Source organism: Protopterus annectens, chromosome 1.part0 (genome assembly GCF_019279795.1).
Source record: "Protopterus annectens isolate FY-2018-M chromosome 1.part0, PAN1.0, whole genome shotgun sequence".
In the NCBI taxonomy this organism is placed as follows: domain Eukaryota; kingdom Metazoa; phylum Chordata; order Ceratodontiformes; family Protopteridae; genus Protopterus; species Protopterus annectens.
The window spans coordinates 451,733,126-451,750,636 of NC_056725.1; the positions used below are offsets into that span (position 1 = coordinate 451,733,126).

Consider the following 17,511-nt stretch of genomic DNA (forward strand, 5'->3'; position numbering starts at 1 on the left):
ATGTGGTACATAAACAAGCAGGGGGGTACACATTCTTACCCCCTCTGTAGACTTGCCATGGCATTCTGGAACACAGCCTTGAGCTACCAAGTGCACCTACGAGCTCCGTTTCTGCCAGGAAAATTAAATACAATGGCAGACTGACTAAGCCAAAACCTCATGGACCCACACAAGTGGAAACTGGAACCAAGGATTTCCAACATGTTGACAAGCAAATGTGGGAGCCCCGATATAGACCTGTTTGCCTCTCCCCAGAACTGCCAATTGGACAAAATGTGCACAAGGACCCCCCACAAACAAGCCTGGAATGTGGATGCTCTGTCCTTCAGCTGGAAAAACCTATCAGTCTATGCCTTCCCCCTCTGCTCTCCAAAGTACTACTAAAAATCAAACAGGACAAACCAAGGATGATTTTGATTGCTCCAGACTGGCCATGCCAACACTGCTACCCCCTCCTGTGCAGTGCGTCACGGTTATCTCCATGGCACCTGCCTCAGACTCCTTCCCTGCTGTCTCAGCAGGAGAACCAGATTCTGCACCCTCAGCTTCTAAAACTGAACCTTGCAGCCTGGCTAATTACTTAATCTCTCCTTTACCATCCCTCAGCAAACCTGTGATGGATATCATTTTAGAGGCAAGGAGGCCTAGTACTAGAAAATCTTAAGCTGAAAAATGGAAAAGATTCTGTGCCTGCAACCAGACTCAAGGGATGAGCACAGCAGCACCCAATTTACCTCAGATTTTACAATACTTAACTGAGATGCTTCACAAGGGCCTGTCCTTTTCCTCAATTAAAATCCACGCCTCAGCCATTTCAGCTCATTATAACACATAACCTCCCCTCTTCTCTCATCCACTGCTCAAGCAGTTCCTCAGAGGGGCCAAACATTTGAGACCACCCAGGAGAGCTCCAACCCCAGCCTTGGGACCTTAACTTTGTCTTGGAGAAACTCACTCTACCTCCTTTCGAGCCAGCTGCTACTGCAGACTTAAAATGTCTTTCTTGGATAACAGCTTTCCTTTTAGCACTCACTTCAGCTAGAGGGGTATCTGAATTACAGGCACTTATTGCAGTGGAGCATTTCATCATCTTTCATGCAGACAGGGTGTCCCTCAAAACCAATCCATCCTTCATGCCCAAGGTGGTATCCAGTGTGGCTCTTAATCAGTCCATTCATTTGCCAACCTTCTTTCCCAATCCACAGAATAAAGGGGAACGGATATTGCATTCCTTAGATTTGCACAGACAACTTAGATTCTAGTTGGACAGGACTAAACCTCAAAGGAAATCTGCCCCTGCAACAAATGCCACCAGCAGTTGTTCAGAGGGGAAGGCTATTTCAAAGCAAACCATTTCTAAATGGATAAGCCATTGCATTCATTTCTGCTGTAAGCACCATGGAAAACCTATCCCCCAGGGGATCAGACCTGACTCCCGGGCTGCATCTACCTCTGCAGCCTTTCTCAGAGGCGGCCCTACCAGGGACATCCTAGAAGCTGCCACCTGGAGTTCTGTACATACTTTAACCAGACGTTATCATTTGCCAATTTTCTCTAAATCCACAGCTGGCTTTGCCACTGCAGTCTTGCAGGGCCTTATAGCTGGCCCTAATGCTATCTAAATTCTTCCTCCCAACCATAGCTTTGGAATCTACCCAAATGTAACGACTGCAACAGTGAAACACAAAGAACATAGTACAGTTGTGTACACTTACCATAAATGTAGATGTTCGAGTGTATTCACTGTTGCAATCCTGGATGTTCATCGTGTTTCACTGTTGCAGTTATTACACTTGGGTTATCCTGCTGGCAGGCTACCCACAGTCGGCCTGAATTCCAAAGTCTAGGTCCGGCGTCGGTTGCTGTCACCTCTTCCCTGACGTCAATGTGCCAGGGCTATAAAAGATGCAGCAGACGCCATTTTCTTCAGTCTTTCTTGCCGCGCGGTGCCCGAAGCCAAAGCAGTTCGCAAGTGCCGGTCGGCCGACTCCTGAGATTTTTAAAGATGAATTTCAGATCCGAAGTCTTCATTAAAGCTAAGTACCCCATTGGGGAAACTTTTTTTCTTGCTCCAGACCGATGTCAGAAAAAGTTAACAATTGTATTTCTTGTGGGAAGCAAATACCTTATAAGAATTGTCACTCTTACTGTATTCCTTGCCTAGGCCTCGATCACAACGTTGCTAGCTGTCTGTTTTGTGCTCGATTTAACCAACGCACTATTAAGCGTCAGTACAATTTTGCTTTTCATTACTTTGGCCGAAGTTTCAATTATATAATGCCGTCGGAACAACCGACGACCGGAGTTTCTTAAAAGCGCAAGGAAAAAGAAAAGGACAGTCATCCGAGGTCCAAAACCGATGACAAGGCTTCCGCTAAGCAGTTCGCCGGTTCTCAGTGAGGCGCTTTTGCAGCCCCTGACGCCCGCTACCTCAGAGCCACAGGCCGCTGACTACTCCCACATGGAGCCAGCTAGGCCTCTGGATACTTAAGGTATTGGACACTTGGAAACTATTCCTTCAGATGGGTCTGGAGCCGTTGAGCAGGCATTTTCTTCAGAGTATGTTTTCAGGCCTACACAGTTATATGTAAAGCCTACTTCAGCTTCCAAAGCAAAGACTAAAGCAGCTCTAAAGACAAAGAAACAAGTACAGCATTCACCTGGACAGACTTCCATGGCTAAAAAACAGATGCTAAAAATGGCCGAAGCCCTAATTACATTGATCAGGGGTTCCCATCCCCCTCCTGACAAGAGGCCTAGGCAAGAGACAGAATATGAATCTTCAGATCAGGTTTCCATTTCCTCTGATTCCTCCTCTGAACAGGAATACTCTCTTCCTCCTTATGAGGATTCTGATGCTGAAGAATCTATCCCTTCAGCCTCCCCGCCTGAGGACTATTCTTTTGGGGAAACCCTGCATACCATGAGGGAGCACTTCCATTGGGAGAGCCAAGACTATTCAGAATCTAAGAAAAGGCTTAGAGATTTTCTTTTACTACCTCAACACAGACCTCTGGCTATTCCTCCTGTGTTAGACATTGTAGATGTATTTTCAGAATCCGGCCTTTCTCCTGATTCTTTACCCCCTGCCCCTGTTAAACCAGACTGATACTACAGGGTTCCAGATTCACATAAATTCCTTTATAAAAACCCGGTTGCTGACCCATAAACTTTTTCTCCGGGTCCCAAAGGGGTCAAGGCTTCTACTGCAAAAAACCCTATCCCCTCTGACAGGGATTCAAGGGCGCTAGACAGATGGGGAAAAAAGGTTTACACTTCTGCTACTTTGACTGTGAGGGCTTTAAACTGTCAATTTCATATGCTTAAATATCAGCAATACTTAATGTCTGCTAAAACAGAAAATGTTGTCAAATTCTGATTGTGCAGAAAATAAGGAAATGCAGGATTTATTGCATGCTACTGAACAAGTGGGAAAGCATACATTGCAATGCGGTTTTGATTCTTTGGAGGCCTCTTGCAGGGCCACAGTTACGGGTTCTGTCATTAGGAGGCATGCTTGGTTTAAGGAACAGAATCTGCCTGATCATATTAAAGCAAAATTACTAGATGCTCCATTACAGCATGATACTTTATTTGGTGTTGAAAAAAATGGAGGACAAAGCGAAATCTATGCAAACAGTAAAGGATTTCTTACAGGTACAGCCACCCAGATTTAGCAGGAACTGGCCTACGAAGAATTGGTCCTTTCCAGTGTCAGACAGGCCACAAAGAGGCAGATCACAGCCCCAGGGCTCATACAGGCCTAAACAGTGGGGCACTTCTACTTCCAAACGCGGAGAAGACAAATCACAGCCATACAGGAAACAGTCCCAATGACTTCCCTCTGCCAGCACCAAACACTTATCTTTTGGCAGCCCCCTTAGGGGGAAAACTAGCACTTTTTTCTCCAAATTGACACATGATCACCCAGGGCAAATGGGTCTTGAATATCATGTCCCAGGGCTACAGGTTCCACTTTCATATCCTACCAAGGGCAAAAGGTATGCCAGACCTGCCACACAGTCAATGGGCAGGGGCACAAAAACAAGTTTCATCCCTCATGGACATGAGGGCCATTCATCGAGTACCACAGCAAGAGCAGGGACAAGGATTTTACTCGAGACTTTTCTTGGTACCCAGAAAGGACAAAGCCTGGAGACCAATACTGGACCTGTCTATTCTAAATACATTTCTGGACGTTCCAAAATTCAAAATATTAACTCTGCAGTAGCTTCTGCCCATGCTGGGCAAGAACGCTTGGCTTGTAACTTTGGACCTAAAAGAGGCGTACCTGCATGTACCAATCAGACAATCTTGCAGAAGATGCCTCAGATTCATAGCTGGCTCAATGCACTACCAATTCTCTGCACTGCCCTTTGGCTTATCTACTGCACCCAGGGTCTTCACAAAATGCCTGGCACCAGTAATTGCATTTTGCCGACAAAGAGGAATTCAATTATATCCTTACTTGGACGATTGCCTTATTCAAGCAGAACAAGGACGTTCTACTAAAGCATCTGGCGTTTGTAAAAAGATTATTAATTTGCCTAGGGTACACAGTAAACGAAAAGAATTCAAAACTATTACCCTCTCAAGAGATAATGTTCCTGGGTGCAAGCTTAAATACAACTGCCCAGATGGCTTATCTCATGCCAGACAAGCAGAGGCAACTGACTTCTTACTTCATAATGCTGGCATTAAAGACCCAGTTATCTGCAAGGAAAATTCTGCAGGCTCTGGGCTTGATGGCATCCTGCATTCTGCTAATTCCATATGCCAGACTGCATATGAGGAAACTACAGTGGTATCTAAAAAGTGGTTGGAATCAACATTGTCACAGTCTGGAAACATTAATTACCCTCATTCCTTGCCTGCAACAGGAGTTTCTATGGTGGGCACAGGCCTGTCATCACAACAACGGACAACCATTCACCCTACCCACAGCCAGGCAGACAATAACAGATGCATCAGATTATGCTTGGGGAGCACACATGGCAGGAAAATGTATTCAGGGCACATGGCCCACAAGCCAAATGCATCTTCATATCAATCAAAAAGAGATGCTAACTTCAAAATGCCCTGACAGCTTTCAAGGATCTACTTCATCCAGGACAACTACTGATGAGGACGGACAATACTACAGTCATGTGGTACATAAGCAGGGAAGCATACATTCCTACCCCCTCTGCAGACAAGTCATGACCTTGTGGGACACAGCATTTACTTTTCAAGTACACCTGCAAGCACAATTCCTGCCAGGAAAGAAAAATACTCTGGCAGATGAACTAAGCAGAAAACCTCATGGATCCCCACGAGTGGCAACTGGATCCACAAGTCTTCAGCATGATAACAAAGAAATGGAGATGCCCAGACATAGATCTATTTGCCTCCCCTCACAACTGCCAACTACAGAGATTCTGCACAAGGACTTATCATAAGCAAGCATGGAAAATGGGCGCTTCATCATTCAGCTGGAAAAACCTAACAGCATATGCCTTTCCTCCTCTGCCTCTCCTCCCCAAGGTACTCCTAAAGGTCAGACAAGAGAAGCCAAAAATTATTCTGATTGCTCCAGACTGGCCCCCCTGCACTGGTACGCAATCCTAAAGAGCTTCTTTCAGGACCCAGCCTGGACATTGCCTCTAATTCCTCACTTACTGACTCAACGAAACAATCGAATCCTGCACAGCCAACTCAGAACCCTAAGTCTGGCAGCATGGCGGATAATGTAGCCATTCAGAACATACCTCTCTCTAAAGCAGTGATGGATGTTATTTTGGAGGCCAGGAGGCCCTGTACCAGGAAATCTTATGCAGAAAAATGGAAAAGATTCTGTGCTTGGAACCATGCACAAGGAATTGACACGTTTGTACCAAATATTCCTCAAATATTACAATACCTAACTGAGATGCTGGACAAAGGCCTATCTTTTTCATCAATTAAAATCCATTCCTCTGCTATTTCAGCTTATTATAATACGGAACCACCAATTTTTTCACATCCGTTTCCAAGGCAGTACCTCCGAGGGGCCAAAAACATAAGACCCCCAAGGATAGCACCAATACCTGCATGGGACCTTAATTATGTCTTGGAAAAACTCACACTACTGCCTTTTGAACCAGCCAATACAGCTGAAATATAGTTCTTATCTTGGAAAACAGCTCTGCTCCTAGCAATAACCTCTGCAAGACGAGTCTCTGGCACTCATGGCTGTGGAACCTTTTATCATCTTCCATCCAGACAGGGTTTCTCTGAGGACTAACCACACTTTTATGCCTACGGTAGTGTCCAGTGTGGCCCTTAACAAAACCATTAATTTGCCTACTTTTTATCCAAACCCACAAAATAAGGGTGAGAGACTTCTGCATTCTTTGGACATACACAGACAGCTACGCTTCTACTTGGACAGAACTAAAGCTTTCAGAAAGACTGTGCAACTCTTAGTGGCATATGCTGCAGGATCACAAGGAAAAGGCTATCTCAAAGCAGACTATTTCAAAATAGATAGGCCACTGTATTAGTTTCTGCTGTTCACAACATGGCAAGTCAGTGTCTAAGGGCATTAGGCCACATTCAACCAGAGCAGCAGCCACTTCAGCAGCCTTCCTCAGAGGAGTACCAACCAAAGACATTTTAGAGGCTGCAACCTGGAGCTCAGTGCACACTTTTACCAAGCACTACCACTTACCTCTCTACTCTAAATCCAGAGCAGGCTTTGCCAATGCAGTTCTGCAGGGCCTTATAGCCTCTCCTAATCCTATTTAGCCCCAGCCACCCAACCTTAGCTTTGGGATTCAACCCAAGTGTTATGACTGCAACAGTGAAACACGATGAACATAGTACAGTTGTGTACCTACCATAAATGTAGATGTTCGAGTGTATTCACTGTTGCAGTCCAGGTTACTCACCCACCATCCCCCTTTTTATTTGCTGGGACTTATCTGTACTTCTCTATCCTATACAACCTATGTGGTGTATTTGCTTGTATAGGAAGGAAATGTTTATTTTACTGCATGCATACTTATTGGCGTAATTTTTAGCCTTCCTATTTGGGGACACCCGACATCTGGGGCAAGAAAAACTGAAGAAAATGGCGTCGGCTGCATCTTTTATACCCCTAGCGCATTGACGTCAGGGAAGAGGCGACAGCAACTGACGCAGGACCTAGACTTTGGAATTCAGGCCGACTGCAGATAGCCTGCCAGCAGGATAACCCAAGTGTAATGACTGCAACAGTGAATACACTCTAACATCTACATTTATGGTAGGTACACAACTTTATTTTACCCTCCCTCCAGCCTCCTAACTTCTTTTGACTATACCTCTATTTTCCTTTACTGTGCATAAAAGCCTTTTTGGTGCATTTGCTTTTTTGTTGGAGTTATGTCTTTATACTTTTATATTTAATTGCTTCCCATTAGGGGAGCACCTGACATCTGGGGCAAGAAAAACTGATGTAATGGTGTCTGCTGCATGTTTTATACCCCTGACAGCCTGACATCATGGAAGAAGGGACAGCAACCGACGCAGGACCCAAGACTTTTTTAATCAGGCCGACTGAGGGCTACCTGCAAGCAGATAACCCTAATGTAATGACTGTAACAGTGAATACACTCTAACATCTACATTTATGGTAAGTGTACACAACTATACTTTTCCCATATCTGGATGGTCATCTTTTTCAATCAGACAGTCCAGAGGCCTAGAGCAATATCTCAACCTTGCAATTTCTATTCTTCTTTCCCTAGTATTCACTGTAAATGACCAAAAATCTGTTCTTTCCCTATCAAAGGACCACATTTTCCTGGAATGCTGCATCCAAACAGACCTCATGAAGTTTTCCCTTCCACTTCAGAAGGGGTTGAGTGCTATCTTTCGACGCCTCATCCCTCTCTGACATTTCAGCCAGAACATTTCTCAGGACCTTGGGTTTCATGGCATCCACCATCCCTGTGCTTCCTCTGGCAAAAATGCACACGAGGTATTTGCAATGGTTCCTGAAGTCTGTGGACACAATATGCACACCCTCTGGAGTTCCAAATTTCCCTTTCCCAGTCTAAAGAGGGAGATAATCTGGTGGATTCAAGAACTTTCTGCCAACCCAGGCCTCCCACTTCATCCTTCTTTAACAATACAAGAGACGTACACAGATGCCTGAGGCACAGGCTCACAGGCTTGAGAGCAGCTTTCGGCTCCACGAAGGCACAAGGCAACTGGTCACCCTTTCAAAGAAAACATCACATCATCATGAAAAAAAATGAGGCCACTGCTGCTGGCACTCCAGGTCTTTCAGTCTGTCCTCATTCCAAAACAACGTGACAGTCTTCTGGTATGTGAACAAACAGGGGGGGAGCAAGTCTTGCCTCCTGTGCAGTCTAGCTCTGCAAGTATGGGAGCTGGCAATCAAAATGCAGACACACCTTCAGGCAATATATATTCTCTCAAGCCTGAATGTATTGGTAGACACATTGAACAGGTCCAAAACCACAACCCCATGAATGGATGCTTCACAGGGGTGCATTCTTCGACATTGTCCACCAGTGGTGTACTGCACGAGTAGATCTCTTTGCCTTCCCCATGAATAGACAGCTTCCTCAGTTCTGTGCCAGAGACCCACACCCTCTGTTCTGGAAAGTAGATATACTCAGTTTTTCATGGAGAGGAATGTTTCTATATGCATTCCCTGTCCAAGTTCTCATTCCAAAAGTCCTACTAAAGATACAGCAAGACAGACCAAAAATCTTGCTGGTGACCCGCTTTTGGCCAGGATAGCATTGTTTCCCCCCTTCTCCTGCATCTAGCCAAGAGCTATCACACAGGTGGACCTTTTCACACAAGACAAAGGAACTCTCATCCATCCCCAGTTGTCTACCCTTCAGCTGACTTTGTGGGTGATAGGGTTTTGATTCTTTTTAGATACTCATTCTCTGAGGATGTGCTTAAGGTTCTGCAGGATGCCAGGAATCTCAGTACCATAAAATCCTACCTAGCTAAGTGGAAGAGATGTTCAGTCTGATGTCTCTCTCAAGAAACCAGGATCCACTAGCAGTGAAAATCCCTCAGGTTCTATCCTTTTTGTGTGAATTGCTCAATACTGGCTTGGCCTGCTCTTCAATGAAGACCCGTATGTCATCTGTTTCTGCTCGATTGCCTCTAACCTCCTTCCCCCAGCTAGCAGGTTTGAGACTAAATTTCTTAAAGGTGTCCTTCACATTAGATCTCCCAGGAAATCTATTCCTCCACCCTGGTATCTTAATTTTGTGCTAGAAAAGCTGATTCTTCATTTGTTCGAGTCAGCTTCATCAACATCTTTACAGTGTTGCTCCTGGAAAGCTGTGCTTCTCCCAGCTGTCACTTCAGCTAGACTTGTGGCTGAACTAAAGGCCCTTATGGCCTCTCCCTTTTAGTTTTCCATAAAGATAGGATGCACTTGCGTACCAACCCTTCTTTTATGCCCAAGATTGTCTATGATTTGTCACCCAACCAGTCTATTTGGTTACTTACTTTTCCTTCTCCACAAAATCCTAGTGAGAAGGTGTTGCACACACTCTGGATGCACCTAGACAACTTAAATTTTACTTAGTTGAGACCAAAGCTGTTAGAAAAGCAGACCAGCTTTTTGTCTATCATCTCCAGGCTCTGGGATTGCTGGTTTCCAAGCAGACTATTTCTACTTGGATTTTAAGGCTATTTCCTTCTGTTATGTGAAGCATGGTAAAACTCTTGCTTCTTCTGTAACTGCCCATTCCAATAGGGCTGTAGCCTCGTCAGAGGCCTTCAAGGGATTGGACATGAACTCTTTTTTTTTCAAAGCAGCTACATGGACCTGTGTACATACTTTCACTAATATTACAGATAGGATGGCATTTCTAAGTCTAGAGCAGGGTTTGCTAGAGCTATACTCCATGGGTTCCTGGAGAGCTCTACTGCCTCTTCCTCTACACTGTCTTCATGAGCTTTTGTATTCTCCTTCATGTTAACAGTAGTGCAACAGATGAATAGAAGGACATAGTATAGTTGTATAAAGTCTTACCATAATGATAGATGTCCTTCTCTGTTGCAGTATTCCAATCCCTCCCTCCTTCACCTGTTTTTTTTTTCCTTTCCGTGGTTGGTCATATCCTACCTTCCTTGGTCTGGCTTCCTCTTGAGGCATTAAGTTCTGAGGTAGATGCGTGCATACGTCACGTTTGTCTGATGTACACCAGCAGCCTGTGTGCAACGTATCACCCATCTTACAGTAGTGAAAGACTTTTGTATACTGGCCGATGTCTGATTGCCTGCAGCGGAGTGCTCCCTCATGTTAAGAATACTGCAACAGAGAAGAGAAGGACATATATTGTTATGGTAAGATTTTACAGAGCTATTCCTTGGAGAAATGTTAGTGACCTACCTGCATCACATCTTTGGGATGAAGTAGGAAAGAGAAGCCCCTAGTACATAAAAAAAAAAAAAAAAAAAAAAAAAGTAGAGGTATGGCAGTGAGGGATGTGCAAATTCTGCAACAAGGCATCTTAGCCAAGAATCAACTTTGGAAGCCAAGTAGTTTGTCAGCAAGTGTAGCTGCTACACACCTGTACTATGGAGAAACGGATTTTAGAGCCTTTATACGGGGAGTTTGTAGTAACTTTCAAAGGCATGCTGACAGTGGCAACTCTGTTTGCTTTTGAGTTCTGGGACCGGATTTGTAAGATAGCCAATTTATTTTCTGTACAGGTCATCTGGCAAGGCAGATTTGCAAGCAAGTACTGTATACCACTTAAATTCATGAAGACAGCTTTGCTGTTATTGCGATTGTTTTGAGCAGGACTTAAGAATAACTTTACTTAGCACTACTTACATTTTGGCTAGGTATTCTAGAAGTCACTTATTTCTCTCTGGTAAAATGTTCCAAGAGGAATGGAATTGCAGCAGAATTTTGTATACAAATGTGCCAAGTTATTTAAACCTATAAGAAGTGACCTTGATCATTTTACAGTCCTGCTGTAGGTTGCTGGCCAGAGCTGTTTTATCACATTTTGCATATGAACTAGAGCACACATTTTATCTTTGAAAAGGTAGAGCCTCCTGCTTTGTTCTAGTAATGTAGTACATCACTGGTTTATTGGGTTAGGTTATCAGTACATTTGCTGCTTTTAATTTGCTTTTGCTGTGTAGGTCAATTTACACAACAATTGTATATTGTTTTGTTTTGAGACAGTGAGAGCACTATTCTTTATTTATAGAACTGTTTCATTGCTGAACATACTTCATTGCTTAATATGTATTTTTTGAACAGGTTGGCTTTCCATCCAAGTCAGATAGCCCATGCTGTGAATATTCCCGTATGGACTTTGACAGTGATGAAGACTTCAATGCTTTCTTTAATGGTGAGAAATAGTTGTACATTTTTGTTCCGAAAATACTGCAGAACATTAAGCTGTATTTTAAAATTTCATTAGTACGCTTTGTTATAGTTACATGCATTAATTTTTCCCTAGTCAGCTTGGTGTACACTAACGTTCTGCTGTATTAATGTCTGAGGTTTGAAGTTGCAGTTGTCATGTCTAGTCTTTTGTTCTTGCAGCATTCCGTGCTCAACAAGGGGAAGTGATAAGGATGGCATGTAAACTGCTCCCAATGACTGCTTTTGAGATGGCTGCAGAACTGCTGAGGTCACAGTTGAGATTGTCTATTGAAGTTGGATCCACGAACTGTGAGTTGAAGTTCTTTGTGATTTTACAAGATTAGATGCATGCTTCACGTGTACTTTACCTGTCACAACAGATGCTCAGTCAGAGGTGCACTGGAAATCAGGGTTTCTATTGACTGGACGATTTCTGGAAGTAACTGCTTTTGTAGCGCAAGACATTTGTTGTGGTACATTTTTGATTATTGTGGAAATTGATTCTTACTCTTGGAGAAATTATACATGCTTATTTTTTCGTAAAATATTTGTTTTAATAATTCGTTTTTCCTATTAAGTTATTGGGGTCGCACATTTGTGACACTGAAGCAACTTTTAATTAGAGGAGTAAATTGTATAATTCCTGTGATATGTTCCTCATTCTGGTGATAGTGTCTTTTTTCCTTAAAAGGTGCTTAAATTAAAAACTAAATTTGTAATGAAGCATTAATTTATGCCATGTTTTATTAAAGCTGAAGTATGGAAAAAATAAGGAGAAATATTGTCCCCATATTCAGCAAGCCCTGTGATCCATGTCCAAATGAAGTAAAAACAAAGGCTCAGAGAGTAGCTGTTAAATCGGGTAACAGCAAAGATTCTTCAAATGCGTAGCATCTCCTCATTGTATTAAAGTTCATAGGTGTTTAGTAGACTAAAGACCACAAAGGCCTTTTTAAGCCTAGCCAAGCATCTCAAATCTCTGACAGGTTCTGGTATTTTTGATAAGTGTAAGCAGGGGTGTGGGAGATGAACAAATTTACAGGCTTCCTGTGGCCGTTAGAAACATAGGTGCCAAACCAGGGATGAATCTCCAGTTCCTCATCCAATTGTCCAAGTTACACTTGAATTGGGTTAGGGAGGAATTCTGCTTCACATGGATGGGAATCATGTTCCAGAGAAGGGGTAGTCTGTGGGATGCATACCTGTCTGTCCAGTAAGTCCTGTTTATGTCACAGGCAATGTTTAAGCCTTAAGACTGGGTAATTCTTTTACTGTTTTGTGGATATGTGGGGTCTGTCAGGGTGGGGTCTGAAAATGCCTTGTATGCCAGGCATAGGTCTCCCGTCAACAGCCTGTAGGAGACAGAATACGAGGATAAGGCCTTGAGGTGGTCTGCACAGGACTTACTTATGCCCTGTATTCTGTTAGTGAGGGGGCTTTGTGGACATTCCAGTTTTTGGAAGTGCCTGGTTAGGTGCATCCCAAAGGAGGCATTGTACTCAATGACAGGTCTGATGAATGCCGAATACAATGGAACAATGACTTCCTTGGATCTAGATGTCATACCTTTGTAAGTTGCACAACATAAAATGATTTTCTCAATACTGTAGACACATGATAGTCAAAGGCAACATTACTGCCTGTGTCCCCAAGTCCCTAACTACTGGATCAGCTGTTAGGGTTTTTTTTGTTAATATAATAGTTACCCAAGGTGGATGACTTCCCAAAGGATACTATTTTGCATTTCCTGGCATTTAGTTTTATTCCATGGCTCTGACACCAGTTATTTGTCTGTCAGTCTTTCTTGGAGAACAGTTGTGTAGGTAGTGGGAATTCTGTGACTGCTCCTAATTTTCAATCTGCAAATTTAGTCAGCCAGAGGCCATTGACATTGGCCTTGATTTCAGAAAAGTAAATGCTCAAAGGAGTGGTCCCAGGACCAATCCTTGATGGACTCTTTGTAGAGAAGAACTCCCAATTCTAACTTCCTGGGTCCTGTCTGTGAGCCAACTGGCTATCCACCGGTTGACATAAGAATTTATACCTAACCTTTTGAATTTGTCAACAATGCCTGTGTGGGATATTTTAGCAAATGTCTCATGGCCAGGTCAAGGTAGGCAGTGTGAACCATTGTGCCCTCATCCATTGCTTTGGTGACCTTCTCTAAGTCGTCCACCAAGTTGAGTTGGCATGACCTGTTCTTGACGAAACCAAATCGAGTTTGGACCAGTGTCTGAAGGTTTCCTATGTCATTATTGATTATTTCTGTAATAATTCCTTCTATGGCTTTGGATATGAGACTCATGAAACTTATGGGTCTTTAGTTTTCGTGGTCTGTAGATGGCCCACCATTGTGCAGAGGGATTACCATTGCTGATGTTCTTCATGTTTCACTGTTGCAGTCATTAAATTTGGGTTATCTGCTTGCAGTAGCCGTCAGTCGGCCTGATAAACAAAGTCTTGGGTCCTGTGTCGTTTGCTGTCCCTTCTTCCATGACGTCCAGTCGTCAGGGGTATAAAACATACAGCCGACGGCATTACATCTGTCTTTCTTGCAAACTGCAAGTGCCGGTCGGCCGACTCCTGAAATTTTTGTTTTCGAGTTTGAGAACCGAAGTCTTCAGCTAAAGCTAAGTACCCCATTGGGGAAACCTTTTCTTGCTCCTTACCGATGTGAAAGTTAATTACATTACTTGTGGAAAGCAAATACCTCACAAAGATTTTAATTCGTACTGTATTCCTTGCCTAGGCCATGACCACGACATACTTTGCTTTCGCTTTTGTGCTTTATTTAATCAGCGTACTATCCATCGTCTGTATATTTTTGCCTCCAAATATTACAGAAATGTCGTCAGTTAACCATCCAACTACCAGGATTCCAAAAAAATGCAAAGATAAAGATAGAGACAGGCCGCTGAGGTCCAAAGCTGCCGACGACGCTTCTCCTAAGCCAGTCGCCAGTTCGCCGGTACTCAGTGAGGCTCTTTCACAGCCCCTGATATCTGCTACTTCTGATTAGCAAGCCTCTACTGAGACCCATTCGGAGTCCGGTATGCCGCGCGATGCCCAGCTTCTGAGGCTGTATTCAGGCCTACAGACTTGCATATTAAACCGACGCCTCCTTCATTTAGGCCTAAATCTTGAACCATGCCTAAAAAAAACGAAGCCCAGGCCGCATGATCAGGCCTCTATGCCTAAAAAACAAATAGGAATGGTTGAAGATCTTATAACTCTAATCAGGGGAAGCCAACCTCCCCTTTTCTATGAGACCTAGGACTGAAGTTGTTTATGAATCTTCTGACCAGGATTCTGATTTTTCAGATTCTTGTGATGATTTGGATTTGCCCTTATCTACTTATGAGGATTCTGATGCCGAGGACTCTATTCCCTCTGCTTCCCCTCCAGAGGATTTTTCTTTTGGTGAAACCTTACATACTCTAAGGGAGCATTTCCACTGGGAAAGCCAGGATTTTCCTGATTCAAAAAAGAGGCTTAGGGATTTCTTACTCCTGCCTCAGCATAGGCCTTTAGCTATTCCTCCTGTACTAGACATTGTTGATGTTGCTTTTTCAGAATCTAGTTTGGCCACTGATTCTTTGCCTCCTGCTCCCAGAAAACCTGACAGATATTACAGGGTTCCTGATTCACACAAGTTCCTTTTTAAAAATCCTGTTGCGGATCCATAGACTATTTCACAGGGACGCAAGGGCATTAAGGCTTCCACTGCTAAAAATCCTTCCCCTTCTGATAGAGACTCCAGGGCGCTGGATAGATGGGGTAAGAAGGTATACACTTCTGCAACCTTGGCCATTAGGGCTTTAAACTATCAGCAACATGTTATTGGACTGATTAAACAGAAAATGATGTTGATTCTTCACTGTGCAGAAAATGAAGAATTACAGGATTTCATGCATTCTGCTGAACAGGTTGGAAAACATGCTTTGCAGTGTGGAATTGATTCATTAGAGGCCTCTTGCAGGGCTGCTGTTACTGGGTCTGTGCTCAGAAGGCATGCTTGGCTTAAGGAGCAATTTTGGCCTGATCATGTTAAAGCTAATTGTTGGATGCTCCCTTAAATCAGGACTGCCTGTTTGGCAACAAAACTGAGGAAGTTCTTAAAAAGATGTAAGATAAAGCAAAATATATGCAAACTGTTAAAGATTTCTTACAAGTTCAGCCTCCTAGATTTAGTAGGCACTGGCCCTCTAAGAATTGGTCCTTTCCAGCCCCTTCCAGGTGGTCTCAAGCCAAACCCAGACACAACAGAAACCCCAGGTTTCAGGCCCAGGGGACACAAGACCTAAGCAGTGGAGGGTTCCCACACCGAAATCAGGGAGTAGTAAGACTCCCCCTATGGAAAACTGTTTCAATGACTTGCTTTTAAAACATCCAAACACTTTCCAACTGAATGCTCCTTTAGGCGGAAAGATTGGTCTGCAGGCCAGAAACTGGGAAGTCATTACCCAGGACAAATGGGTTTTAAATATATTGTCCGAAGGATACAGATTTCACTTACACACCTTACCAACACCAAGTGGGTGGCCAGATCTACCCGCAAATCAGTGGGCAGAGGCCCAAAATCAAGTACTCTCTCTTAAGCATGGGGACTATTCAGTTGGTACCAGAAGAGGAAAAGGGACAAGGTTTCTATTAGAGACTTTTTCTGGTACCCAGAAAAGGCAATACATGGCGTCCTATCCTGGACCTTTCTGGTGATTCCAAAATTCAAGATGCTGACTCTTCACCAGCTGCTTCCTATGCTAGGCAAAGATGCATGATTGTCAACACTAGACTTGAACGAAGCATACAGTACAGTTTTGTACCTACCATAAATGTAGATGTTCGAGTGTATACCCTGCTGCAGTCATCACACTTGGGTTATCCTGTCGTCAGGTGGTCCCGCAGTCGGCCTGAATTCCAAAGTCCTGGTCCGCCGTCGGTCCTGACGTCAGTGCGCCGGGGGTATATAAGAGGCATCCGACGCAATTTTCTTCAGTTTTTCTTGCCCCAGATGTCAGGTGCCCCGCAAAAGGTGGTCAGTAGATAGTACCAATAATAAAAGTTTCAGACAAACAAAACATCCCTCCAGCTATAAGCAAATAAACCACAAAGGTTGTATCAGATTTTAAGGAATTGAAAGGTTTCAGTTAGGTCAGAGGGGATGGAGAGAGGGTAACCTAGACTGCAGCAGGGTATACACTCGAACATATACATTTATGGTAGGTACAAAACTGTACTTTGTTCATCGTGTTACCCTGCTGCAGTCATCACACTTGGGTTGAATCCCAAAGCTAAGGATGGGGTCAAACAGGGTTAGAGGAGGCTAGGAGGCCCTGCAAAACTGCAGTGACGAAGCCAGCTCTAGACTTGGAGTTCAGTACACGCCTTCACCAAACACTATCACTTACCACTTCACTCTAAGTTGCAGCTTCCAGAATATCCTTGGTTGGCACCCCTGAGGAAGGCTGTAGATGTAACTGCTGCCCTGGTGGAGTGGGGCCTTATGCTAGCAGGAAGTGGTTTTCCATGATGGGTGTAGCAAAAACGTATGTCCTATCCATTTGGAAATGGTCTGTTTTGAGATGGCCTTTCCTTGTGATGCTGTAGCATAGGGTACAAAAAGCTGGTCAGATTTTCTGAAAACCTTAGTTTTATCCAAGTAGTAACGTAGTTGCCTGTGAATGTCCAAGGTGTGCAGGAGTCTTTCTCCTTTGTTCTGTGGGTTTGGGAAGAAGGTGGGTAAATGGATGGTTTGATTTAGAGCCACACTGGATACCACCTTTGGCATAAAGGAGGGGTTAGTTCGTAGAGAAACTCTGTCTTGATGAAAAATGAGGAAAGGCTCTACTGCCATTAGTGCCTGTAGCTCTGAGACTCTTCTGGCTGAAGTAATTGCTAGCAGCAGGGCAGTCTTCCATGATATAAACTTTAAATCAGCTGAGAAAGCTGGCTCAAAAGGTGGCAGCGTAAGTTTTTCCAGAACAAAGTTGTGGTCCCAAGTTGGTGTTGGTGCTGTCCTAGGAGGCCTAATGTTTTTGGCCCCTCTGAGGTACTGCCTTAGAAGTGGATGTGAAAATAAGGGATGATCCATGTTGTAATGAGCAGAAATAGCTGAGGCGTGGATT

At 43.8% G+C, this 17,511-nt stretch overlaps 1 protein-coding gene across 2 annotated transcripts in view; it reads left to right on the plus strand.

Moving 5' to 3' along the window:
* Positions 1-17,511, plus strand: part of XPO5 (exportin 5) — a 2,857,558-nt gene that overhangs the window by 838,669 nt on the left and 2,001,378 nt on the right. For both annotated transcript variants that reach the window (XM_044060355.1, XM_044060360.1), the window contains exons 11-12: positions 11,279-11,369; positions 11,567-11,695. In XM_044060355.1, coding sequence (XP_043916290.1) covers positions 11,279-11,369; positions 11,567-11,695 — 220 coding nt within the window. The remainder of the gene's footprint in view (positions 1-11,278; positions 11,370-11,566; positions 11,696-17,511) is intronic.